The sequence below is a fragment of the Sarcophilus harrisii genome, chromosome 4 (assembly GCF_902635505.1).
Source record: "Sarcophilus harrisii chromosome 4, mSarHar1.11, whole genome shotgun sequence".
In the NCBI taxonomy this organism is placed as follows: Eukaryota; Metazoa; Chordata; class Mammalia; order Dasyuromorphia; family Dasyuridae; genus Sarcophilus; species Sarcophilus harrisii.
This window is the reverse complement of record NC_045429.1, coordinates 269,196,196-269,223,536: the sequence shown is the minus strand read 5'-3', so window position 1 is coordinate 269,223,536 and position 27,341 is coordinate 269,196,196. Positions and strand designations below refer to the sequence as shown.

Genomic DNA, 27,341 nt, shown 5'->3' with positions numbered 1-27,341 from the left:
AGTGTATTTGCCTACTTCTCTCCTATGCTTCTAGTCTTTGAGATGGGTCACTCTGGTGGCAAAACAGGCAGAAGGTAGGTGACAGCTATCAAAAGCTCCTGGGAAGGAATGCCAAAGGGCAAATGGGCAGAAGTGCAGGGACTGCCCAGATGATGGGAAGGCTTACCTGGGATCTCCTTTTTGGATAAGTTACTTAGACTTATGTAGCCAGGACACTTGTACTCAAAAACAAAGGTCTCTAGCCTCTGCTTTTTCTTCATTCAACCCAACCCCCTACTCAGAACTCATAGGCAGTTAGGGTCCTCAGAAGAACAGATGGGGACACATCAAATTACATCCTTTTGGCAGCCATGTATTATCAATTACAGGATATCAATCCCATTATTTTCCAAGTCTCCAAGCTGCACGATATGAAGGTGAAGATCCAGTAACCTCCAGTTTCTGAAGAAGCAAGCATACACCAAGTAGTTTAGCAAACATGTCTTGTTTTATGACATTTCTTGGGTAATATTTATATCTTCAACTCAAAGAGTTCAGTCTGAGCTGAACATATGGTACATTCGCCATTTGTTTCCCTATCACTAGCAGCTGCTTTAGAGTCCATTCTATGATGCCATAAGCATTTCCATCAGAATTTGGACCATATTCTTATTGCCTTCCTGTTGTCCACATTTTGGTGAGGAATAACTAATTTTGAAGGCATCTGGGTCTGTAGCAGTTCCAGGCTGGATTTACCTTCTAGTCCTTCCTTGGAATGAAAGGAGATAGTTCCCATTGCCAGGGGTAGGGAGTTTTGGCCAAGTTGATCTTACAAACTATTCCCTCCCATTAATGGTACATCACTAGGGGTTTGTTTGTATAGTTGACATTATCCTTAAGCAAGGGGGAGCCCACAGGCATTCGAACTTTGTTCCATTTTGGACCTTTCTTTAAGATGGGTTTGACAGAGCGGGGAGCCCATCGTGTCAGGTACCTGTAAAGGAAGGTATATAGAATAGTACAATGAGAACCTGTGGGAGACAATCATTTTGAGTACAATGGATAAAAGTTTACCCTGGACTTAGATTCTGATCAATCTGGATATGAAGAATAGGGGTTCTAGCTTTCCCATCATTACTATGGCTAAACAAATTGAAATGCCCACCATAGCTTTCATTCATTTGAAGTATAGGAAGGAAGTAGTTCTGACCTTCCAGGGAGTAAGCAGCTGAGCATGTTGTAAACAAACGAGGCTCCTGACTGCTGTGGTTCTCAGTGTGTGTGGCTGGGGTCAGAGTCAGCAGGCAGCACAGGGCCACATGCTTCCTTGATCTTTGTAAGTTGTCAGTATTTGTGTATATATAGAGGAGGAGGGAAAAAGCGGCTGCTCAGATCCTAAGTCATTCTTTTTGGACTTGACCACAGAGAAAGGAGAGGCTGATATAAGTGTTTGGGCAAAAAAAGGTCTTTGCTTTTACTCATTTGGCTCAGACAGTTGCTCCAGCTCCAGGGGCAGTTCCCTTGGGCAGTCATAGCCTGTGCTTAACCTCTGAGCCCCCTCCCCGAGGAGGAATAAGAGCCAAAGGGTGGGAGATATGGGTGCAGTTTGGCTGGGGAAGTTCTTACAACTCTTGGGGAAGAGAGTAACTCTAGGCATGGTCCTTTGGCCTCTTTTATAGAGAATAGGGCCAGGATTATTGGTTCCGGGAAAAGTGGCTCATGATAATGGGGCTGAGGCTTGCTTTGTTCAGAATGAAACTTGGGCTACAGCCTACTCTGGAGGTTCAGCAATGGCAAAGGCTAGCCTCCCCAGAAAGGGCCCCAGCCATCCATGCCTGGAAAGCCCTGGACCCTACTCAACATGTTTGCCTCACCCAGCTGTGCTCTAAAGCCCCACTTTCAGATAGATTTCAACTATGCTCCACTGATCTGACTCCTTAAAGATGAGAATGCTTCCCATCTTTGTGTCCTTCAAAGAGGGGAAAAAGGGAAGTGTCTCCCCCCCCGCCCCCGTAAATGAAAGAACAGGGTGAGACACTGAGATTAATGTGAGATTAATCCAAAGAGGAACCAAGAAGCCAATAGGAGTATCTGCCTATTTACCAAGAAGAAAGGCTAGACATGGCGGTACAGAAGTCCTGGAGGATGAAGAGTATTTCATTCTGGCTATTCCAAACATTAATTCTCTTGATTATATTCCTGTTTAGACTGTGTACACAAGAAAATGTTAGATAGGATCAGGGGGAAAATTGAATATGTCTGCTGTCCACTGTAGGAAGTTACTTGCCTCCTGGGAAAAACAGATTGAGGCATGAAGCTAAGCAGTTTCTCTGTATTGCTGACCCAAAGCTATTCTATCTCCCTTTGCCCTAGAAGGATCTGATCTGAACAGCTAGCCTTGGGCCTAGTGTTAAGTGCCACAGAGAGTAGCCAGCTGGCAAGGAAAATGGCTGGGTGGGCTCCAATAAGCTCTTTGGGAACAGCCAAACTCCAGAATAGTCCAAAATTCTCAGATAAGTACCTTCCTAACTCTTGCAGTGAAGTAGTTATGGAGGATAGGAAAAGGTAAAGCTCATTCACTACTATGGGACCTCCGTTGACAGCATCCCTTTAGTGCCTCTTCCTTATAAGGGAAATTTCAGTTTCCTCTGTTTCTCTTTTATCAATCCTATAGTCCCTATGTTCAGCAATACTATGTCACATTAAAGGACACTGGATTTAAGGGGAGGGATTCATGTCTCTCTTCAAAGACCTGAGAACAAGATGAACTGTGTCCTTGGCTCTGTTATCTTTTACAGAACCACAAGGAGGTGAGGTCTATCCCCAAATGCTACACACAGCAGGTATAAGTAGGGCAGAAGGCAGGGAGGCTAACATGTGTCCTGTACCCTTCCAGGCTGCTGTCAAATGAATGACTTATGCTACCAATGTGGGAGGCATAGACGGAAGTGGGCTTGATGAAAAAGCTATGGCAAAGCAATTTAATGCAAAAAAAAAAAAAAAAAAAAAATATATATATATATATATATATATATCAAGGCAACTTAGCAATACAATACATCCTAAACAAGCCCCACAACTGCTAAAATGTACTGGTTTGCTTCCCTGCTGCTTCAGTTACCCAGACTCTGTATTTCTAAACCCATTCGGGAGTGATGGAAGTGAGGAAGGAAACTAAGAAGGCAGGAGTCTTGCTTGTGAAAATCCTCAGCAGAACTGTCTCTTTCTCATATACACACACATGCATGCATGTGTGTGTGCTCAGGTGACCTGCCAACAGCAGCATGTTGGCAGGGGTGGAGATGAGAAGGAAGACACACAGTTGGGTTGGAGTTAATCAGAGAAAATTCAAAGATAATTCTGTACATATATACCTACCTACAACAAAGAAACCATCACAGGGCTGGGGTAGGATTGGGGGGTGAAAAGAGGACTCAAGAATATAGTTATATAGATGTTAGAGTTACTGCTTATTTTGGAAACTAGCTGCATTTCAGGGGAACTGGGATAAGGGAAAGGAGTGGGTCATGTTCCAGAGCTTAACATTCCACTCAAGTAGCCAGCCTCACATAGCCCTGCCCTCCTATAGTCACATTAGAACCCACAAGAAAACCAGAGGGCTTTCTTCCATTTTTTATGTCTGTTTCTGCCCTTTGGTAACCCCAGAGTGAGGAGAGAGAAAGGATATTAAAAGTTCAGAAAACTACTCTGGCATCCCTATGGCAACAGAGTGTGATGCCATACATAGGATTAACAACACCAAATGTCTAAAACGGACAGATGACAATATGTACTTTTCAGCTCTAACTCTTCCTCTTCCTAAGTTCCCTTATGGAAAGACAGAGGAGGAATCCCAGGGGTCTTTCGCTAGCTCATATTCCAGGACAAATAAAGAGTGTGAACAATGTGAACTATAGCTGAGTGGGGGAAGGGAAATGAAAGAATCAAAAGAACTCTTGTCTCTCAGCATATGGGGTGATGACTGGCTATGCTTCTATCAGAGACATGTGTGTCCTGAGCTCTTTACAGTGAAGGCTGAGGGGCCATGGAGTAACAATGGAGTGGGGTCACTGTCTATCCTGAAAATCCTCAGCTGTAGCCATCCATCTTGACTAGCACCCAGTTCACTCACCGATTGAGTTGGGGTTTTTTCTTGGGAACAAATCCTTCTGGAAGCTTAGGCCTATGATTCGGTAGCAGACCTAGATGAAGGGAAAAGTGTATCATTCCTGAGACAGGTGAAGTTAAACTAGTGGTTAGTAACACTTTTATCACTTAACAGAAGTGCTTTCATAGGCTGCTAGGGGGCGCCATAGTGGATAAAGTGCTTTGTCTGGAGTTTAAATCCAGCCTTTGACACTTACTAGCTGTGTGATCCTGGACCAGTCACTTTGCCAGTTTCCTCATCTGTAAAATGAGCTGGAGAAGGAAATGGCAGACCAGGACCTTTTGCCAAGGAAACTCCAAATAGGGGCACAAAAAATCGGACATGACTGGCTTTCACTGCAGTTAAACATGGGAGATAATTGTGGAAACAGCTGGATATCTTACGCCTCCCCTACATTAATATTTCTGAATAGAGAGCTCACTTCCTGAGGTGGAGGGAAAGGCAAACTACCTGACCGGTGAGCCATCTTCACACACTCTTCCACTTTCCGATGTTCTTCCAAGCACAGACCTGTGATTCTCCGGGGCAGCATTCCCCCATGGGGCCGAATAAATTGACTCAGCAGAAGGACATCCTACAAGGCATTGAAAGATAGAGAAGATAGTAGAAAAGAAGGCAGGTGTGGCCTACTGCCAGCACTTGGGAGCCCAGAATAAGACAATTAACAGAGGTTACTGTCACTCAGACTCCCATCTTCCCAGATGCCAATATGTAATAAGACATTTTGAAATTTGCCCCCTACTATCGTATCCACATCCCAGACCTGTGAGGACCAGAATGGGACAGTAAGATCCAAATTAAATCCCAAATGGCAACAAGAGATTGTGAATTCTATTAATAGGGCCAAGATTCTAAGTTCTAAAAGTAGGGCTATCTTTCAAAAATGAAAGACCCATTCTATTCAATAGGTAGAAGTAGGAATGTTTTTTGGAACTGAAGCATTTCTTTATCATCTGATTATTTACTTAAATGTCAAAAAGGACATTTTCATAAACACAACAAAATGATTGTAAATTTCCATTTCATGATCCAACCATTCTGGAGAGCAATTTGGAACTATGCCCAAAGAGATATCAAACACTGCATACTCTTTGATCCAGCATTATCACCACTGGGTCTGTATTCCAAAGAGATCATAAAAGAGGGAAAAGGGCCTACTTGTACAAAAATGTTTGTGGAAGTCCTTTTTGTAGTGGCAAGAGCTGGAAACTGAGTAGATCCCCATCAGTAGAGGAATGGCTGAATAAATTATGATATATAAAGGTAATGGAATATTCTATAAGAATGAGCAGGCTGATTTCAGAAAAGCCTGGAGAGACCTACATGAACTGATTCTGACTGAAGACAGCAGAACCAGGAGAACATTGGTAAACAATAACAAGATTATATGATCAACTGTGATGGGACTTGGCTCTTCCTAGCAATGCAATGATCCAAAACAATTCCAATAGACTTGGGATGGAAAATGCCACCCACATCCAAAGAGAATTAAGGACAGTGAATGTGGACTGAAACATAATATTTTCATCTTTTGGGGTTTTTTTTCCTTTTTGAATTTTTCCCTTTTGGTCTGATTTTTCTTGGGCAACATGACAAATAGGAAAAAATGTTTAAAAGATTTGCACATATTTAACCTATATCAGATCACTGCTCTCTTGGGAAGGAGGGAAATAAGTGAGAAAAATTGAACACAAAAGTCTTATAAAAATGAATGCTGAAAATTTACATGTATTTGGAAAATAAAATACTATTGCTAATTTTTCAAAAATTCCATTTTAAACATTTTCTTTAAAAACAGCAAATGTTGAAGGCAAAGAGATGGCACAGTGGATAGAATATCAGCTCTGAAAGTCAGTAGGATCTGAATTCAAATCCCAACTCAGGCACTTGACAACTTACTAGCTGTGTGTGACCCTGGGCAAATTACCTAATCCCAACTACCTCAAAAAAAAATAGCAACTCTCCCCACCCCTAATGCACATACAGCAATTTTAAAAAAATCCATACATTACTTTCAAAATTTCCCTGCTTGCTTGGGCTTCTTTCTGAACTTTTTCATATCTTCAATAGGCCTTTGTTTTGGGGCATCAATATTACTAATCTTCTCTCTCCCAATTAAAAACCTTCAGGGGAAAAAAAACCCACTACAAAATCTTGTAACAGACATAGTCAAAACAAATCCCAATGGCAACGTCAAAAACCAACGTCTTTGCCTATTACCTCTTTGCCAGAAGGTGGTTAATATGTTTCTTAAGTCTTTCAGCAATATGGGGGATCACTGTCATTAAATGACAGTTAAGTGCAAATCTTTCCAAGTTGTTTTGTTTACATTGCTTTTGTAGTATAAACTGTTCTCTTGGCTTGGCTTGGCTTCACTCTATATTAGTTCATATTCTAGTTCATAATATTCCCTTATATTAACACACCATAATTTGTTCAGCTACTCCTCAATTGCTAAAGTATCACTCTTGATGTGATTTGGGAATATGAGGGATCTATCTCTTTTCCTAGATAGAGAATATATATGACATGTTATTGTTCCATTAGCATGGAGGAATGGGGTACAGGAAACTCAGGGCTACCTTCATATGTGACAAACTACCTAGTATGGTACACATACTACATGCTCAGAAGGGACTGGATTAGACAAAGTTATGAAAAGAGTTATGAAGGATGTGGGGTAAGAAGAGGGATTCATCACAGGTCTTTTCCTCCATGGTGACAAGATGGATGTGCTATACTAGCTTCCATTCTACCTGTCACATCTCTGTTAGGCTTGTCCAGCTTCTCAGGCTGTTTTGGAGGAATCACAGGGTTAAGAACAATTAAGAACCAGCCATAAGACAGGAAGCCATCCTAGAATCTTGGGTTGCTGGGAAAATGCTATGAGAACACAAAGTGGGATTAAATAAAATTACCCTTCCATTCCTCCTTTAGGGGCCTGGCACACCAGCCTCAGTGGTCATGTTCCATGAAATTAACTTGCTGTACTGCTGGGAGCCAAGCTATGTAATAGCAGATTTGCTTTAATCACTGGACAGCTCCTGAGGGACACAGGCCCCACCCTTGTAATCTTTAGCATCTGATGAAAACAACTTGGATTGGATTAATATGGGCTAATAAGCCAGACTCACAGCTCCAGCCTCCTGCAAGTACTGTTGAGTGAGCTGATGGTTCCATGTAGTTTGAGCATATTTTTAAGTGGAGAGGATGAAAGCAAAAACAAATTTAGCCTTCACCTCAGAGGGATTGGATTTCTTCTGATGGATAAACAAAGACAAGTACAAGCTCTAAGTTTCCTGGAAAAGCCAGTGGGTAGAGCGCCCCAGGACACTGATGCCTGTGTTTGGTGGCTGGGCAGGTAGGGGCTCTCACTCCTCCTGATATTGTTGCCTTCTGAGCAGCAATGCCAACCCTAGTGCTAAACATATGCCATAGGAAGCCCACTCTAGGTCCTAAATAGGAGGAGCTGGCATTTCAGTTGGACTATCAAGCTTGCTACTCCAGATAGCCCTAAGGGTTAACCATTCTGAAGAATCATTTCAGCCATTATATCCATGCTCCATGGATATATGCTATCCTTTTATCACATGACTAGATTGTAGTTCTTGGTCATTTTCATTCCCCAGAAGGGGCCAAGAAATATCTACCTCAGCTCAAACCTACTTGATATATATTTTTTAGGTTTGGCTTCTTTTTTTAATGCTAACTTTTTTTTTTTTTTTTTTTTTTTTTTTTTAATAACTTTTTTTTTACAAAACCCATGCCAGGGTAATTTTTTTTACAACATTATCCCCTGCACTCACTTCTGTTCCGATTTTCCCCCTCTCTCCCTCCACCCCCTCCCCTAGATGGCAAGCAGTCCTATACATGTTAAATAGGTACATCCTAGATACAATATATGTGTGCAGAACTGAACAGTTCTCTTGTTGCACAGGGAGAATTGGATTCAGAAGGTAAAAATAACCTGGGAAGAAAAACAAAAATGCAAACAGTTTACATTCATTTCCCAGTGTTCTTTCTTTGGGTGTAGCTGCTTCTGTCCATCACTGATCAATTGGAACTGAATTAGATCTTCTCTTTGTTGAAGAAATCTATTTCCATTAGAATACATCTTTCATACAGTATCGTTGTTGAAGTATATAATAATCTGGTTCTGCTCATTTCACTCAGCATCAGTTCATGTAAGTCTCGCCAATCCTCTCTGTATTCATCCTGCTGGTCATTTCTTACAGAACAATAATATTCCATAACATTCATATACCACAATTTACTCAACCATTCTCCAATTGATGGGCATCCATTCATTTTCCAGTTTCTAGCCACTACAAACAGGGCTGCTACAAACATTTTGGCACATACAGGTCCCTTTCCCTTCTTTAGTATCTCTTTGGGTATAAGCTCAGTAGTAACACTGATGGATCAAAGGGTATGCACAGTTTGATAACTTTTTGGGCATAATTCCAGATTGCTCTCCAGAATGGTTGGATTCGTTCACAACTCCTAGGTTTGGCTTCTAAGTTAATTAATTTAGAATCCAATCACCTACCATATCATAGAAAACTTAAAAGTGCCTAGGGAGCAAGGAAAGTAGTTTTCCTTAAAGATGTGATCTACCACCCCAAGGCTCCTCCAGAAACACCTGCTTTTGAAATGACAGAGGTATCTGGGATTAACACTAAGGACAAATGTCATAGCTGCTATGCAACATAGAGCAGTGTTCAAAACTACTCTGGATAGTAACAAAGGTTCTTTGTAGCTGAAGTGAAAGTATTTTGTTTAGCCCATGTGCGCCTCCTCAAATATATGTTATAGGAGAAACCCATGAAGAAATACAACCAACAAGGGAAGGACTAGAATGAAGAATTTGAGAATCCCTAATTCTCAGTCAAATCTTGGATCATTTACTCTCTTCCCTAGATCTAGCATCAATAGGCAAAAAAAAAGGATCAAGTTATACTTAAATGGAAACCTAGTCAGAAGATGCACTCACCGTATAATTATACTTATATTTCAGATTCCAACGACAGATTGGGCACTGGCCAGAGGGATTAGGAGGCTCTGGTGCCACCTTGGAAGTTTGAATAATTCGGCCTTCAATCTAAGAAGCAGAGAGGGAAAGGCAGAAAGTAAAGTATTGAACAAAATATTCAATATAGACACTAAATATTGATTATGATGTAGAAAATAGGGGGTAAAGAGCAGTTCTCTTTGAAGGTCTAGAGCCTCTTCAGCCTGCTGAATAAGGGATAACAAGTTGACCTTTGCTTAATTAGAAATGAAGAACCCATAACTTTTTCTTTGCTACGAGGAAAGATTGTGGAGGGGAGGGAGAAAGAAGAGTCAGTGAAAGTAACAGTGGGACTTCCCTTCTCCCCAAGCATCAATACAATTTGTTAAACTTGTGAATAGGCCACAGAACTATGCTATTACATTGGCCTATTAAAATTCACCTGTCCCTTAAAAGGGGCAAAGATTTCAAAGGTGGGAGCTTAGGAGAAGAGGACTTTATATGTGCTTCACTTCTGTGGATGTCACTTTCCAAACCCAGATAAAGCCATAGGAAATGAGTTCAACTAGTCTTGGACTGGCTCATGTACTCTTCCTATGATAATGTAGCCTTGAAGTTGCTAAGAGCAACAAGTTGAAAATCTCAGTAGCCAGCTCCTATTAGAAGTAAGAAATAGAAAGTAATGCTAGAAGGAAATCATGAGATGTGGGAGCAGAGCCAGAGACAACACTTAGAAGAATCTAGGAACCTACACCTTCCACAGACATACAAACAGTCAGAAGGGAAAAGAGCCCAGAGTATGTGATTGGAACATAGAGTGTATGGGATTTGAGAGTTATGAGAAAAGACGAGAGGAAAGACTTATCAACAGAGCTTTCAGAAATACAGGTCTTGTGATGAATTCTGGACCTGGTGTCATGAATGCCTGCCTTCTACAAATTCTAGAATAAAGGAAAATTTTTACATTTCCAGCTTAGTAGTTTTGATCCTTCTGGCTTGGAATCTTCAGAGACAGTATTTGTTTTACTCCATAATTAAAGAGGGGCAAATGAAGAAGATACCCCAAAGAGGTATTAGGGTGTCAAAGTGATTACACATGCTGTCTTTTGGTAATAGGGCAAGGGCCCAGATTTTCTGTAAGACAACTATGCTCACCATGGCTAGTTGGGGTGGGGGTGGAATAGAATCCTTATTTTTGAGCTGTGGAGTCAAGCCCCCTGAGAGCTCTTTGAAGGGGTCTAGCTGTAGGGCTTTCATGGAGACTACTGAGAATAGATTAAAAAAAAATTTAGTGATTTTAACTTTAAAGGGGACTATAGGTATCTTAAAAATTCCAATAATGAAGGACAAGCCAAAGGTTCTTGAGAAAAGGCAAATTTGCATAAATGATGATTCCCTAACGGTTCACTACAAAACTACTAAAACAGCTTAGTCCCTTTAGGGATTTAGGAAAAGAACTGTAGTAATAGGTTCCTAACTCTGGGCTAATTATCTAGTTCATTGCCTCAGTTTCTCCTTTTGAAAATTGAATTTAATAACCTGCCAAAAATAGTATGAATGAAGATCCCTGAGATGTTATAACATGTACATCCCTGAGATGTAATGTGAATCCAGGCCATTTTCACGTAACAGCATCTCATTCCACGCCTAGAGACTTTCTGACTAAGACAATCTACAACTAGAAAGTGGCATGTTCCAGGATTTAAGGTCCCAGAGAGAGCCAGTATTGGAACTAGGAAGTCCCCCAACCAGGGCCAATTTGAGGTTCTCTTCTAAAAATGTAATGATTCTGCATTTCCAAGAATGACAAAGATTTCAACTGGTCAATGCTATGATACTTACAATAGTTGTCTTCCCTTCTTGGATCTCCACCACTATAAAGATAAAGGAGAAAAATGAGGTCAGTCGTTTAATAAGAAACGGGAAAAACTTCAAGTCACAGAGCTCAAATTTTACATATACAGAAAGTGGAACATAGATCTTGTGAGCTCCCATGGGCCCATTAAGAACAACTTTGAAAGAGAATGCTTATAGAACTTGCCTGTGAGATGAATACAGAGAAGCTTGGAGAGAATTACATGAACTGATGCTAAGTGAAATGAGCAGAACCAAGAGATCGTTATATACGTCAACAACGATACTGTATGAAGATGTAATCTGATGGAAGTGGATTTCTTTGACAAAGAGACCTAATTCAGTTTCAATTGATCAATGACGGACAGAAGCAGCTACACCCAAAGGAAAAAAAAAAAACACTGGGAAATGAATGTAAACTGTTTGCATTTTTGTTTTTCTTCCCGGGTTATTTCTACCTTCTGAATCCAATTCTCCCTGTGCAATAAGAAAACTGTTTGGATCTGCACATATACATTGTATCTAGGATATACTAGGACATATTCAACATATACAGGACTGCTTGCCATCTAGGGGAGGGGGTGGAGGGTGGGAGGGAAAAATCAGAACAGAAGTGAGTGCAAGGGATAATGTTGTAAAAAAAGAAAAAAATACCCTGGCATGGATTCTGTCAATAAAAAGTTACTATTAAAAAAAAAATAAATTAAAAAAAAAAAACTTGCCTGTGGCTCTCATTTTGATATTTTAAGAGGTTATGGTTTCTACACAATCCTCCCTGAATTTTTCCTTTCCCTTTAAAAAGCTGCTAGATTTCTTTGGGTCTCTCCAAGCTGAGATTCATGAAGCTCTCTGTCCATTTCCTCTCTTCCATTTCCTTCTAAATAACAACAAAATTCTGAGGATTTGGGGGAATGGCTTACTTTGCTGTCCTTCACAAATAGCACCAAAGGTTCTTTACAGTAACATCATTGAAAAGACTTTAGAAATTATTTAATGGCATATTCACCCTTTACAAAGAGAATTACAAAGACATAGTCCATAACCTTTAAGAGTTTGCAAATGTTAAGGTTAACTAACCTTGTTCCTAGTTAGCCAACAGTGGTGAGAATACAGACTCATGAAAGAAGATTAATGCCAGTATTCAAAGAGAAAGATTGTAAAGATTGTAATACAAGAACAGGCAGCAATCTTTTTAGTTTCCTAGATCTTTTCATTTCTTTGCAGAGTTTTAGCATTTTTTTTTAATTGTAAGTTTATTTATTTTTAATACACATTGTTTTATGAATCATGTTGGGAGAGAAAAACCAGAACAAATGGGAAAAACCAAGGGACAGATAAAAAAACAGAAAAAAGCAAATACAGCATGTGCTGATTTACATTCAGTCTCCTAAGATCTTTTTCTGGAAGCAGATGGCATTTTCTGTCCAAAGTCTATTGGGACTGCTTTAGATCCCTTGAACCAATGAGAAGAACCAAATCTTTCATAATTGATCATCACACATTCTTGCTGTTATTGTGTACAATGTATTCCTGATTCTGCTTGTTTCACTCAGCATCAGTTCGTGTAAATCTTTCCAGGCCTTTCTATAATCAGCCTGTTCGTCATTTTTTATAGAAAATAATCCATTACCTTTCATGTACCACAGCTTATTCAGCCATTCCTCAATTAATGGGCATCTACTCATTTTCCAATTCTTTGCCAACCACAAAAAGAATTGCTACAAACATTTTTTGCACATGTGGATCTGTGGTTCTTTCTTGTTCTTTATTATTTCCTTGGGAGTTTTAGCATGTTAATTATATATAGAGATGAAAGGTTGGAAGAGACGGGAAGTTCATCCATCCATTTCTGCACCAGAGCTTTACAAACTCCATATTAACTTAGCAGAGCCCCTAGAAGACATGGGGGAGTAATGATCAATTTTCTGGCCTGTCATTGCTGAAACAGTAAGATTTGAATTTGTTGATCGCAGAATGACTATTTTTTAAAAAACAGTATTGTTTGTGTGTGTATGTGTGTAATTGCATATAAAGTTTTAAACATTTGTTTTTGTAAGATTTGGAGTTCCAAATTTTTCTCCCTTCCTAAAACAGAAATCAATCAGATACAAACAATACATGTGCAATCATATCAAACATATTTCTATATTGGTCATGTTATAAAAAGAATCGAGTAAAAAGGGAAAAAACCATGAGAAATTAAAAAAAATTTTTTTTTTTTTTTTTGCAGAGGCAATTGGAGTTAAATGACTTGCCCAGGGTGATGCAGCTAAGAAGTGTCTAAAGCCAGATTTGAACTTAGATCCTCCTGACTTCAGGGTCAGTGCCTTATCCATCATGCCATCTAGCTGCCCCTAAATTTTTTTTAAAAAGTAGGAATATACTTTGATCTGTATTCAGATTCCATAATTCTTTCTCTCTGGATGTGGGTGGCATTTTTCATCCCAAGTCTTTTGGAATTGTCTTGGATCAATGCATTGCTAAAGAGACAAGTTTATCAGAGTTGATCATTGCACAATGTTGCTGTTGTGTACAGTGTTCTCTTAGTTCTGCTCACTTCACTCAGCATCAGTTCATATCTTTCCAGGCTTTTCTGAAATCAGCCTGCTCATCATTTCTTATAGAACAAAAACATTCCACTACATGCATATACCACAACTTGTTTAGCTATTTTACAGTTAATCCTTTCAATTTCCAATTCTCTGCTACAGGTGATAATAGTTTTTAGCAAAGTTAAAAGGAACACTGAAATTATAGTCCTACATTGTATTTCCATGGAAATTTTAAGATTAGTGGAAACTGAATGGATACTCATCAGTTGAAGAATGGCTAAATAAGTTATGGTATATGAATGTTATTGAAATATTATTGTTCTGTAAGAAATGATCAGCAGGATGATTTCATAGAGGCCTGGACAGACATGTGAAGTGATGCTAAATGAAATGAGCAGAACCAGGAGATCATTATACACGGCAATAGCAAGATTATATATACAGAGATCAATTCTGATGGACGTGGCTCTCTTCAACAATGAGATGATTCAAACCAGTTCCCATCGTTCAGTGATGAAGAGAGCCATCTGCACCCAGAGAGAGGAGTGTGGGAACTGAATGTGGACCACAACATAATATTTTCACTCTTTTTGTTGTTGTTTGCTTGCATTTTATTTTCTTTCTCATTCTTTTCCCTTTTTGATGTGATTTTTCTTGTGCAGCACATTTGTGAAAATATATGGTGGCACACTGGATAGAGCATCAGTCCTGAAGTCAGGAGAACTTGAGTTCAAATCCGGTCTCACTTTTTAACACTATGTGTTAAGCTGTGTGACCTTGGGCAAGTCACTTAACCCCAAATGCCTCAGCAAAAATAAAAATAAAATAAAAATGTACAGAAGAATTGTACATGTTTAACATATTAACAAGATCACTTGCCATCTGGGAAGGGGGTAGAGGAAAGGAAAGGAAAGGAAAAAATTAGAATACAAGGTTTTGTAAGAGTGAATGTTGAAAATTATTTATATATTTTGAAAATAAAAAGCTCTAATTTAATTTTTTTTTTTTAAGGTTTACAAAGAAAAGCCAGAAGAGTGATGTCACTTACCCATGGTCACAGAGCTAGTAAGAGTCAGAACTACAATTTAAATCTAGGTCTTATGACTTTACAACTCCAGGCCACCTTCAACTAGGAGATTACATGAGGGCCTCTTTTGTTATATTCGTAATCATTTGTAATTAAATCAATTTTTAAAATTAAACTAATTATATCCAAAAAAAGCCTTGGACATAAAAACCAGGCTGTGACTACCTTCCATGACACCAAAAACACATCTTAGTGGCATTTCAGATTAAGTGGTCCTATTATATCCAGTTTTACTGTCTGAAACCATCCACTAAAAAACAAACAAAAGACTTGATACTAAAAATGAGAGAGATGAGAAAAGTATTAGTTCTGAGTTCATATTCAGAGGAAGATAATGGAGCTTAAAAAGCTATTCTCTTTTCAACAAGAAATATAAGATGTTCTCCTAAGCACAAAGAGAGTTCTTAGAAGAGCTTTAAAAAGACTTTAAAAATCAAAGGGGGGTACGAAGGTGGGAGAGTATCCAAGAAAATCAAGTATGAAAAGAAAGCCAACCAACTTGAATTGGGTAAAAGAAAGTTAATGACATTCTAAGACATCAAGAAATAATACCACAAAATCAAAAGAATATAAAAAACAGAAAAGTAAAACATTCATCAGAAAAACAACCAATCTGGAGAATATATCAAGGGGAAATAATATAGGAATAGTTGGACTACCTGAAAATTATGATAAAGAAAAAAGAATCTTGATATAATATTACAAGCAATTATCAAGGAAAATTGCCCTGAAGTTCTAGAACAAAAAAGCAAAGCTAAAGTAGAAAAAAAAAACCCTACCTATCACCAACTCAAAGAAATTCTAAGAGGAAAACTAACAAGAATATCCTAGACCAGTTTCAAAGCTCCCAGAATAAAGAGAAAATACTGGAAAAGCAACAACAACAACAACAAAAAAAAACAATTTAAATTATCATAGAGCTATAGTGATATATTACATAAGACCTAGAGATTACTATATTAAAGGATTGTAGGTCTTAGACCTACTATATTTTGTAGAGAAAAAGAGCTGAGATTACAACCAAGGGTAACTTGTCCAACAACTTAAGTATAATCATAAGTACATAAAACATAAGTATAATCAGGAGGGGGGAGAGGGAGGAAGAAAGAACATTTAATGAACTCAAAGATTTTCAGTTTTTTTGTGACAAAACTTCCAGATCTTAAGGAAAAATTTGACATATAACTTCCAGGAGAAATATAAGGTAAATATTAAAAATCAATTATAAGGCACGCAATAAGATCAAACTGCTTACTTAAGTGTGAAAATATTAGCAATACTTTTATAATTGTCATTTGGGCAGTTTGAAAGAAAAGCTGAATATGATGGGCTGATTCTTAAAAAACAAAAAACAAAAAAAAACCTGTGTAGGTGGAGTAATTATCTCATACAAATGAGACATAAAAGGAAAAATTGATACAGAAAAAGTTAGTGGGGACAGTAGGTAGGGCTGGAACCTTACCTTCACTGGGAATGGATTAAATAGGTAACAACAACATACTTCTTAGAAAGGCATACAAGATTTTTAAATTCAGAAAGAAATAAGAGGTTAAAGGGAGAGAAAGTATATGTGTGGGAAGAGGGGGAGGATAAAGAAATGACTCTTCAAGGGGATATTTAAGTAATAGGAGGATGAGGAAAAAGAAGTAAAGCAGAAAAGTTAGGAGGGATAAATAGGGTGAGATTTAGAATAGTGAGGAAAAATAGAAAGGAGGAAACTACATAACTAATAAGTAATTGTAGTTTAGAATGTAAATGGGATGAATTTACCCATAAAATGGAAGTCAAGAGCAAATTAAGAATCTGAATTCAACAATATGTTGCTTTCAGGAAACATAAAAATTATTGAGGTCAAGATTTGGGGTACCTATGAAATTAGGGTTAAGTTGAGGTCTAGTGGCAGGTTTGGGGGGTACAAGGAGTCAAATGGAGCTCCCCTGCATTTATTGGCCCGAGAGCTAGATTGATAAAAGAGGTTTATTATGGGGTTTGGAAGGAAGGAGATAGGTGAAGATAGAGATAAAGAGGGCACCGGAAGAGGGTCCAGTGGACAGAGGGTCCTCACATGGCTAGCATGTTTGGAATCTCTGCAAAGAGGGGGTCCCAGCATGTCCCTTTTATAATGGGAGATTTAACTCGAGGGGCTTTTGGGTGTAGCCCCAAAGTTGGCTCAGATCCAGGTGGGGCTGGTACAGGTGCGGATCTTCTATAGGAATTCAAAGGGACCAGCATTTGTGAGTTAAAGGGTAATTACATTCAATAGGAGGGGTTGGGAATCTAGAAAGGAATCTTTCCCATATCAAAATGAGATATCCACAAAGATAAAATAAAAGAAAAAAGTAGAATTTATTGAGTAAAAAACCAGAGGTAATAAAATAAGATCTGAGACAAAATTAAAGGTTAAAATACATTTACTCAAAAGAAAGAAATAGAGAAGCTACACTATATGTCAGAAACATTATTCAATATTGTTTCAGACCATTTAAAATAACTAGACATAAAATACCTGAGCATATATACCTGCCAAAACTAACACAGGAATTATATGAACATAAACATAAAACACTTTTTATACAGTTAAAGTCACATCTAAATGAGTAATATTTATTGTGAGTAGTCAAAATAATTTTTAAAATGACAATCCTACCTACCTAATCTATTTATTCAATGCCTTTCCAATTAAATTACTAAAAAAAAGTTATCTTGCTGAGCTAGAAAAAAATACCCAAGTTCATTTGGAAGAACAAAAGATTAGGAATTTCAAAGAAAGCTGAGGAAAAAATGCAAAGGAAATAGATTTAGCAATACTGGACAATAAACTATATTATAAGGTGAGAATATTGTTGAAATATAAAATGGATAATTATGATTATATTAAATTAAAATTTTCCTGTATCAGTAGAACCTATATACCCAAGAATAGAAGGAATGCAGAAAATTGGAAAAAAACTTTCACAGACAATCTCAACAGGATGGTATTGGGTTGACATATTGCAGTGGTATAAAAAATGATAAGCTGGTTGACTTAAAAAAACATGGGAGAAATAGACTTGTGATGGATAAAACTATTTGCATCCAGAAAGAGGACCAAGGGGACTGAATGTGGACTACAATATAGTACATTTACCTTTTTTGTTGTAGTTATTTGCTTGTTTTTTGTTTTCTTTCTCATTTTCCCCCCTTTTTGATCTGATTTTTCTTGTGCAGCATGACAAATGTGGAAATATGTTTAGAAGAACTTAACCTATATTAGGGGAACCTATATTAAACCTATGTTTAGGGGAAGGGGTGGGGAAGAGGGAGGGAGAAAAATTGGAACACAAGGTTATGCAACAGTGAATATTGAAAACTATCTTTTTATGTATTTTGAAAATAAAAAAGCTATTATTATAAAAACAAAAAACAGGAGAGACTTGTTCTCATAAAGAAAGGTGAGATTCACCTTCAGAGAAACAGATAACAAGCAGAAACAAGCTTTTAGTATGGTCTTACATATATGTATGAGTGTGAATGTTTATAGATATCTACATATGTATGTGTGTGTGTATACACACACACAAATGCATACTCAGACACATATATGTTTAGTTATACCTTCCTTAAGGTTAGGTAAAAGGGAGGGGGGAAAATGGAATAAAAAATGCATAACAGAGAACCAAAAAACCCTACAACGAAGCAAAGAAAAGCTAGCCGGCTTTGAAAACAAGATGTAATGTATATAGGTTTTCTTGAAATGGAAATTTATTGTTTTATATTAAATCCTCTCATATTCTGCTGTATACGAGACAATTTTTTTTCTTTTCTCCTTTTGTATTTGTTTAAAATAAAATAAAAAATTTAACTCTCCCTCTCCCCTCCAAAAAGGAAATGCATTGAAAAAAAGTAAGGATAGCATTACCCAACTAGAAGCCTAGAATGCTACTGGGGGTTTGTTTGTTACCTCCAACACTCCCATCGAATAGGACACAGAAACTACCTGTAGTTGTTACTTCTTTTTTTCTCCAAACCAGACAGGCTCATTATCCCACAATTTCTATCATCAAATTTAGCACCAGAAGCACAAGCAGTATAAATCTTCAGAACAGTCCTGCAATTTCTCCTTTAAAGAACCATTCAGTACTGATAAGACTCTTGATAAACACAAGGCATGGAAGTTAGTGGGCCTATGGGTTTAGAACAGAGTAGTTACAGATTTGGTGGGAAACATGGGGTTCATTGAACAGTGACATAACCAGTAGGCAGAATTTCCAACAAGGAAACTAAGGAGAGGGCATCCTTGGCGCAGCAGTACCATGGAAAATCTGCAGATATCTATAAAATCTGCAGATGACAAACCAAGGGGAAAGGAGGGTAAGGACAAATCATGGGTAACATGTTGGGGGTGGGATTAGGCCTGTTTCTAAGAACCACAATGAGAAACAAAAGGAGACCGATTAGGGTACCACCCAACTCAGAGCAAAGCACAATGCACTGAAAAAGAAATTGGATAAACATGTGTTCCCTTCATCTATGGAGGCACTTGGGTCCCAACCATGAGGTAAACAATCCTAACGAAACACACACCACTTACGGCAATGAACCAAACCCTGAAGTCATCTTACTGGCCCCTGGAAAAGAGATCAAAGAACATGGCAAGCTCCACTGCTCCAGATTCCCCACACAAGCCAATAAATAGTCTTACTATAGGCAAGTGGGTAAAACAACAGGCAGATACTTATCTAAGAGACAATTTGTCAAACTAGAAATGACCTTTGATAGGGGAGATATCTCAGTGGAGAGGATAAAGGCCAGGCTGCAGAATGGCATAAACCCAATGAGATATTTTGTAACCATTAAGAGATAGAAATCAAATATATCTGAGACATTCATTACCCAAAACAAAAAATGTCAGAACCAAACAAAATCTGGAATCCAATTTTCTCCTGGCTGTTACTCCATTTACTGCCATTCAAGGTGAATGGGGGAAGGGCAGAGAAAGAAAAGGACTGAAAATTAGAGACTTATGGATAAAAGGCTTAAAAAAGAGTATTTTCCTTCTAGTTAGCATGTGGCTGTGACAGACAAAGGAAAGATCAAAGAATTAAATTTGTTACTAAGTTTTTTTTTTTTTTTTAAGGACTTCTCAATATGAATAGATAGGCATTAATCATTCACTTTAATAAGCTGCCCAAAATAATTTCATAATTTTCCCCAGCCTACCATATAGAGTCAAGAATTACCAAGGCAGACTATATAGTCCTTGCCTGGAGGGTAAAAGGAAAGTAAAACAAATGCATATAATGGTACCTCCCTGTCAAGGAGTCCAAGTGTAGACTCCAAAGATCTTACAAAGAGGTCTTTTCAGATCTTTGATAAATAAACCTCAAGGAACCAAAATAAATCAAATGATACCAATTAACAATTGGTGAAGCTCCAATGAACATAAAAATGGTAAACACAAATATAACGAATAAATGCAACTATATACACTAAAAATACTTGAGTCAAAAGTAGTAAAGTTTGTCAGTCAAGTAGCATTTATGAAGCACCTACTATGTGCTAGGCACTGTAATAAGAACTGGAGAGGCACTGAAAGGTAAAAAACAGTCTCTGCTTTTAAAGAGCTCAGTCTAATGAGAGAGATAATAAGATACAAACAAGATATACCACAGAATGAATTGAAGTCTCAGAGGGAAGGCAATGAGATTCTTTCAGAAAGTAGAACTTTAGCTGAGACTTAAAGGAAGCCAAGGAAGTACAGAGGTGGAAATGTAGAGGACAGTGAAAAAGGGGAGTCAAAAAGACAGGAGTGTTGTGTTTGAGGAATAGCAAAGAGCTGTCATGGAACTTTAAAGAATGAACTAAAGTAAAGACGAAGGATCTGTGGTGGACAATCAATCAGACAACAGCACCTACTGCGTGACAGCTATTGTGCTAGGCCCTAGGGGACAAAAAAAGGTAAAAGAAAGTCCTTGCTCTCAAGGAGCTTATAATCAAATGGGGGAGACAAGATGTAAACAAGTATGTATAAACAAGCTTACACAGGATAAATACCAGGGAAGCTAATAAGAGTTGCGAAAGGAGAGCACCCCAGGCATTGGGAATAGCAAATGGGAGGACAGTGTCACTGGACTGAAGCATATGGCAGGGGAGTAAGGTATAGGACTGGAAAGGTCCAGCTAAGTTAGGACAGCTAAGTTTATGAAGGGCTTAGAATGCCAAGTAGAATATTTTAGGGGAGTGACATAATTAGCCATGTGTTTTGGAAAAATCAGTTTGGAGGCCAAATGAACTGATAGAAGGGAAAAGATGTGAAGTAGATAGCAGGCTATTGTATAATCCAGTTACTTGAGCAGTGGTAGAGTCAGAGAAGAGGAAGGGGAGCATAGAAAGATGTTGCTTAAATGAAATCAATAGGTCTTGATAACTGCTTGGACAGGGAGAGTGAGAGGAAGTGAGGAACCACAGAATATCTCCTAGATTGTGGGTCTAAAGAGTATCAGAGAATGGTGTTATCTTTTACGGTAACAGGGAAGATTGTGGATAGTGAGAAGTATGGAGAAAAGATAAGTTCTGTTTTGAACATGTTTAGCTTAAGACATCTTCTGGACATGCAGTTTGAAATATCTGAAAGACTGCTGGAGATGAAAGTATAGAGGATAGAAGTTACCTTAAAACTAACAACACCAGTTGGAGGATGATGAATGAATGAAAAAACTCCCACTATTTATTAAATGCTTATAGTATGCAAGCAAGAGAATCCTTTCCAACCTGTTTAAGTTGTCATAGTATAAACCATTATCCTGGTTCTGTTCACCTCATTCTACATGAGTTCATGTCTTCCCAGGTTTTTCTGAAACCACCCTCACCATCATTTCTTACAACACAATTCTATCACATCTATATACCATAATTTATTCAGTTATTTTCCAATTGGTAGCTTACTCTCAGTTTCCAAATCTTTGCCACTCAAAAATAACCAGTATAAATTTTTGCATCTTCTAAGAGTTTGTTTTGCTTAGGAGTAGTTCCTCCCTTAATCTACTCCCTTCTTTCTTTTCCCAATCCTGTTTCCCTGTTGTGTAAAATGTATTTCTACATCCAACTATGTGTCTATTTTCCTCTAATTTGACCAGTTTATGAATGACGTTTAAGTATCAACTACTTTCCTTGCCCCTTTCTCTGTATATAGACCTCTACTTAAAAACTCTGATTATGCGAGATAATTTTTCTCATTCTTCCTGTCCCTTCCTCCCTACTATGCTTCTCTCTTCTCCATTTCCATTCTTCTTTTAAAATCATTAAAAATAACATAGTCATTCCCAGGCTCTTTGTTTAATTAGACTTTTTATAGCTAACGAACCAATAAACATTTATTAAGTGCCCCCTATATGCCAGGCACTGTGCTAAGTGGTGGAGATACAAAATGATAAATTCTTACCTTAAAGAACTTAAAAATATATACAAGCAAGTTTCTCTTGATTCCCTTTTTTACACTTCAGAATTTCTATTCAGTTCTGTCTTTTCATCAGGAACACTTAGAAATTTAAAAATTTCTCAGCTTCCCTTTTTTGTTTTAGTTTTATTTATTAATTCAATAGTTTTTTTTTTTAACTTTTAAGTTTTTAAATCTCTCCTTTTATTTTTATAATTTCAAGTTGGTATTTGATTGGGGTTTTAAAATTTGTTCTTTTTCTAGCTTTTTTATTTACAAGCCCCATTCATTTATCTTCTCTTTCTCTATTTTATGCAAGTGAGCATCTAGAAATTTAAAATTTCCCCTTATTATCACTTTGGCTGCATCTCACAAATTTTGGTACATCTCATTGTCATTCTCTTGGATGAAATTATTGATTGTGTCTATGATTTGCTGTTTCACCCATTCATTCTTTAGGATGAGTTTATTTAGTTTCCAAATACTTTTTGGCCTATTTCCCCCAGGCCTTTTATTGAATATAATTTTTATTGCATGGTGATCTTTAAAAAATGTATTTACTCTTTCTGCCTTTTTGCACTTGATTTTGAGGTCTTTATGTCCTAATATAGTCAATTGTTGTATAGGTTCCATGAACTGAACTGCTGAGAAGAATGTGCACTCCTTTCTGTCTCCATTCAATTTTCTCCAAAGATCTATCACATCTAATTTTCCTAGTATTCTATTTTCCTCTTTAACTTCTTTTTTATTTTGTAGTTTGATTTATCTAGTTCTGAGAGAGCAAGGTTGAGATCTCCCATTATTATAGTTTTGCTGTCTTATTTTTTCTTGAAGCTCTTAACTTCTTCTTTAGGAATTTAGATGCTATACCACTAGGTGCATATATATTAAGTACTGATATTGCTTTATTATCTGTGATACCCTTTAGCAAATAGTTTCCTTTCTTATCTTTTTAATTAGATCAATTTTTTGATTTTGCTTGATGTGAGATCAGGATGGCTACCCCTTCAGCTTCCTTTTTTAAAATAAAAGCTTTTTATTTTCAAAATATATGCATGTAGTTTTCAACATTCACTCCTGAAAAACCTTGTGTTCCAAATTTTTCTTCCTCTCTTCCTCCACCCCTTCTTCTAGACAGTAAGTAATCCAATATACAGTAAACATGTGAAATTCTATACATATTTCCACAGTTATCATTCAACTTCTCCTTAATCCCCTTTCCAACTTTTTAAACTGGTTTGTAACTCCCCATGGGGTCTTGTAACTCAATGTGGGGGCCACAAAATTATGATTTATGATCAGCTAATGTTTTATTTAAATACCTAGTTTATATAACTATAAATCTGGGGTCATATAAAAATTTCTCAGGCAAAATGGGATTACAAGTGGAAAAAGCTTAAGAAGCCCCATTCCATTTCATTAGATGTTTATTTTCCTTCCTGTAGAAGTATACTCAAGTTTTGCTGGATGAGTTATTCTTAGATATGAACCTATATCCTTTGCCTTTTGGAATAATCTATTTCAAACTGTTACTTTACAATGGTGATTGCTGTATCATGTGTGATCCTGACTGAGGCTTCTAGGTATTTGAATTTTTTCTTTCTGGTTGTTTGAAGTATACTTTTTGTTTGATCTGAAAGCTTTGGACTTTGGCTATGATGTTCCTAGAAGTTTTTATTTTAGATTTTTTTTTTTTTTTAAGGTGACCAGTGTTTGCTTTCTATTTCCACCTTGCCCTCTGGTTTTAAGGCATCTGGGTTTGCTTTTTAAATAAATGATTTCTTGAAATGTGATGGTGGCTAGGCTCTAATATAGGTCATAGCTTTTAGGTTTTTTTGCCTCTTCAATCTTCTTTCCTTAATCTAATTTTCAGATCAGATAGTTTTTCCTTACAATCTTATATGTTCTAGTTTTTCTCAGCTTTTGGTCTTTGTTTTAATATTTCTTGTTGTCTTATGAAATTGTTAACTTCTGTTTGGTCCACTCTTAATTTTCAGGGAGTTTATTGCTTGAGTAAGATTCCGTACCTTTTATGCAAGGTTGTTAATACCCTTTCAAATTCTTTCTTTCCTGTTTCTAATTTCTTTTCTTTTTTTGCCTACCAATATCCTCATTTCATCTATAAAAACATTTAAAACCTCTTACACTTCATCTATTCCAGAAATTCTAATTGACTTTGTGCCCAAGCTGTGGTTTTTGCTGGAGTTTTGCTTATAGATAGATGTATGAGAGTCAACCTCTTCTTTTGGTTTGTATCTTGCCTGTCCCTGTCACCATCACACCATCAAAGGAATTGATAGAGGTTTAAATCTCTATCTCCCTTTTCTTTCTTTTTTGGCATCATGGTGCTATATTCTATTGTTTTTTTTTTTTTAATTTAATAGCCTTTTATTTACAGGTTATATGCATGGGTAACTTTACAGCATTAACAATTGCCAAACCTCTTGTTCCAATTTTTCACCTCTTACCCCTCCCCCCCTCCCCCAGATGGCAGGATGACCAGTAGATGTTAAATATATTAAAATATAAATTTATCTCCCTTTTCTAACCTAAGCTGAAAAAGTGACATCCCGTGATTATTATTATTTTTTTAGATTTCATTAGTATGTTGTTATCAAAAATGCTTTAATTACTGATTTAGCATTGGTAAAAGTTTTTTGAGACTAGTGACAGCAGATACATAAAAGGGAAGGTAACTAACATAAGTGAACCAAACATATAATAAATAGGGGAGAGAGTTAACAAAAATAATCAGCCCCTCTCCTAGATAATTCTTCTTTAATCTTACTGTTTCCTTGAAGGAAAAGACATTTCCAAATATATTAAAATAAGTTCAATACATATACTCACTAATGTCAATTATCCTTTGCTGATTTTTTGGAAAGAAAAAAAATGTACTTGATCTTTTTTGTTAAGGAAAATCTTAGAATTTTCTATTCTATAACCTTATGCATTAGCTGGGCTAGTGAAGTTCATTGTGCAAGCTATGAAGGTAGTTTAGTTTCGATTTGTTTTATTTTATTCATTTATTTTTTTTAAGCAACACAGGGTAGTGGAAAAAAAGGACTGGTTTTTGGAGAACTTGAGTTCAAATCTTAACTTTGCTTCTACTCATTAATGTAGTAATTTATCTACTAAAGTAATTAAGGTCAATAATGACCTTAGGCAAGTCATTCAGCCACTTCATTGGCCCTTCCTGGTTAAAATCAATCACTCAATCAATAAGCAGTTATTGGACACCTACTGTATTATACACAACCAGGTGCGGTGCTATTTTATGAAATATTGAATGAATTATTTTTAAATGACAGGCCCGGCCCTGAAACAGTTTACCCGCGGGGAAGAGGAATACACACTGCTTCCAAGAGCCCACTAAGGTTTCTTCCAACAGGCCTGCCCATCGTGGCTCCATCATCTTGCTTCCCAGTAACTAGTAACATGACGACCTCCCCTGTAATTATTTCGGTACCTCCCATTTCATCCCGAGGTACTCCACAAGAGTAGCGGTGCTCCGTCTCCTTTACAAACGGAGGCGCCTCGGGGTCCCACAAGGTACTGCGGCCTGAGGGATGGCGCTACGGAAAGAGGGAAGGAACCCTGGGTCCCCGGCCTCAGGGAGGTGGGACTCGACGGACTAAGGCAGGACCTCGGGCTCCGGGCTCCAGAGAGGGAAAGTAGAGAGCGCGCAGTCCCGGTATGAAGAGTGAGAGCTCCCGGACTAGGGAAAGGGGGCAGGGCGGGAGGAAAAGTGGGGCGCGCGCGACCCCAGACCGGAGGAGGTGGGGGCGGGGAGGAGCGCGAGGCTAAGCGGGTCCCGGACCAGAACCTCGGGGAGAAATGCGCGGCCCCGGGCTCAAATCAGCAGCCCCTGCAGGAAGACCGTGCGAAAAGGTAAAGAGAAAGGTAAGGCTGGGTGGCGGCTGCCAACGGAGCCCGGGACTCACCTTCTCGGAGACCCCGGGTCGGAGGCCGAGCCCAACTGACTGGAGCAGGCCCCTCTAGAAAAGCCCGGAGCAGCCGCCCACATCCTGACGCCAGTGCCCTGAAGGCCGCCATCGTGAAGATCACCTGTGGCCGCCTCGCGCCTGCGCTTCTTCCGCTTCCGGGGCAGCTGATGCGCAATCGCACTGGCGAAGAGGGGGGTCCCTGAGCATGGGGGCCGCCATCTTCGTTTCTCCTCCTCTAGTTCCCGCTGGGGGTGGGGACAAGGGCCTGCAGATGAGGGCTTCTCCCTCCTCCTGAGACGTGCCAGACATCGTCCCGTCCCTCTCCTTAGTGCGCAGACACTCTTAGGTTATTCTAGAATATTATTGTGTCCGGAAAGGACATTTATTTAAACAGAAGAGGAAACGGAGGCTCCAGGAGAGAGGCAAAACCCGGGCTTCCTCACGCTTTTTGTCCCGACTGCTAGGTGGCGGCACTGGTGTGGCTCTGGGGGTCAGAAAGATCTGAATTCAAATTCTGCCTCAGAAAATCGCAACAGTGCGACCCTTTGTTGTGCATCAGTGTCAGCTGTGGCCCACCCTTTGTGACCCCCATTCCGGGTTTTCTTGGCAAAGAAAATGGGGTTTTTTGTTATTTCCTTCTCCAGCTCATTTTACAGATGAGGAAACTGAGGCAGACAGTGACGGGACTTGCCCAAGGTCATACGGCTAGTGAATGGCTGACGCCAGATTTGAACTCAGGAAGATGAGTCTGTCTGACTCCGGGCCTACTATTCTATCCACTGATCTACCCAGCTCTCCAATGGGTTCAGTGATCTCAACTGTAAATGGGGATAGTTGCACATCTCTTTCAGGGTTGTTGTGTGGGTCACATTTGCAAAATGCCTGGCATGTGGTAGGACCTATATAAGTGCTTATCCCCTTCCCACTGCTCTATATATTGCCTCTTACTAACCCCCCATAATATTCTATTTTTCAAATACGTGTAAAGATAGTTTTCTCCCCCCCAATAATATTCTATTTTTCAAATACGTGTAAAGATAGTTTTCTCCCCCCCAATAATATTCTATTTTTCAAATACGTGTAAAGATATTTTTCTCCCCCCCCAATAATATTCTATTTTTCAAATACATGTAAAGATAGTTTTCTCCCCCCAATAATATTCTATTTTTCAAATATGTGTAAAGATAGTTTTCAGGATTCATATAAGACTTTGTGCTCCAAATTTTTCTCCCTCCCTCTCTTTCCTCCCCCTCCCCAAGACTGCAAGTAATTGGATATAGATACATGATACATGCGTAATACTTTTAAATATATTTCCATATTTGTCAT

The 27,341-nt window shown here is 38.3% G+C and overlaps 1 protein-coding gene across 2 annotated transcripts; it reads right to left on the bottom strand.

Annotated features, from left to right (window-relative positions):
- Positions 1–301: 301 nt before the first annotated feature.
- On the bottom strand, positions 302–26,160 carry MRPS18A (mitochondrial ribosomal protein S18A). Of its 2 annotated transcripts, none has more exons than XM_031964778.1 (6): positions 26,010–26,160; positions 11,001–11,032; positions 9,141–9,248; positions 4,598–4,721; positions 4,112–4,181; positions 302–441 (listed from the first exon to the last, which is right to left on the bottom strand). In XM_031964778.1, the coding sequence occupies exons 1-6, from the start codon at positions 26,119–26,121 to the stop codon at positions 363–365; spliced, it is 525 nt and encodes a 174-aa protein (XP_031820638.1). In that variant the 5' UTR covers positions 26,122–26,160; the 3' UTR covers positions 302–362. The 2 variants fall into 2 exon arrangements, with proteins under 2 accessions (XP_031820638.1, XP_003769132.1); XM_003769084.4 differs by lacking the exon at positions 302–441 and adding an exon at positions 466–973 and having other exon boundaries at positions 26,010–26,158.
- Between the last annotated feature and the right edge of the window lie 1,181 nt (positions 26,161–27,341).

Excerpts from the sequence above, each read along its gene's own strand:
- MRPS18A (XM_003769084.4), bottom strand. The coding sequence starts at position 26,121 with ATGGCGGCCTTCAGGGCACTGGCGTCAGGATGTGGGCGGCTGCTCCGG. Across the intron at positions 9,249-11,000 it reads AAGAAGGGAAGACAACTATT|ATTGAAGGCCGAATTATTCA; the intron begins GTAAGTATCATA and ends TCTGCTTCTTAG. Across the intron at positions 4,722-9,140 it reads AATATAAGTATAATTATACG|GATGTCCTTCTGCTGAGTCA; the intron begins GTGAGTGCATCT and ends AATGCCTTGTAG.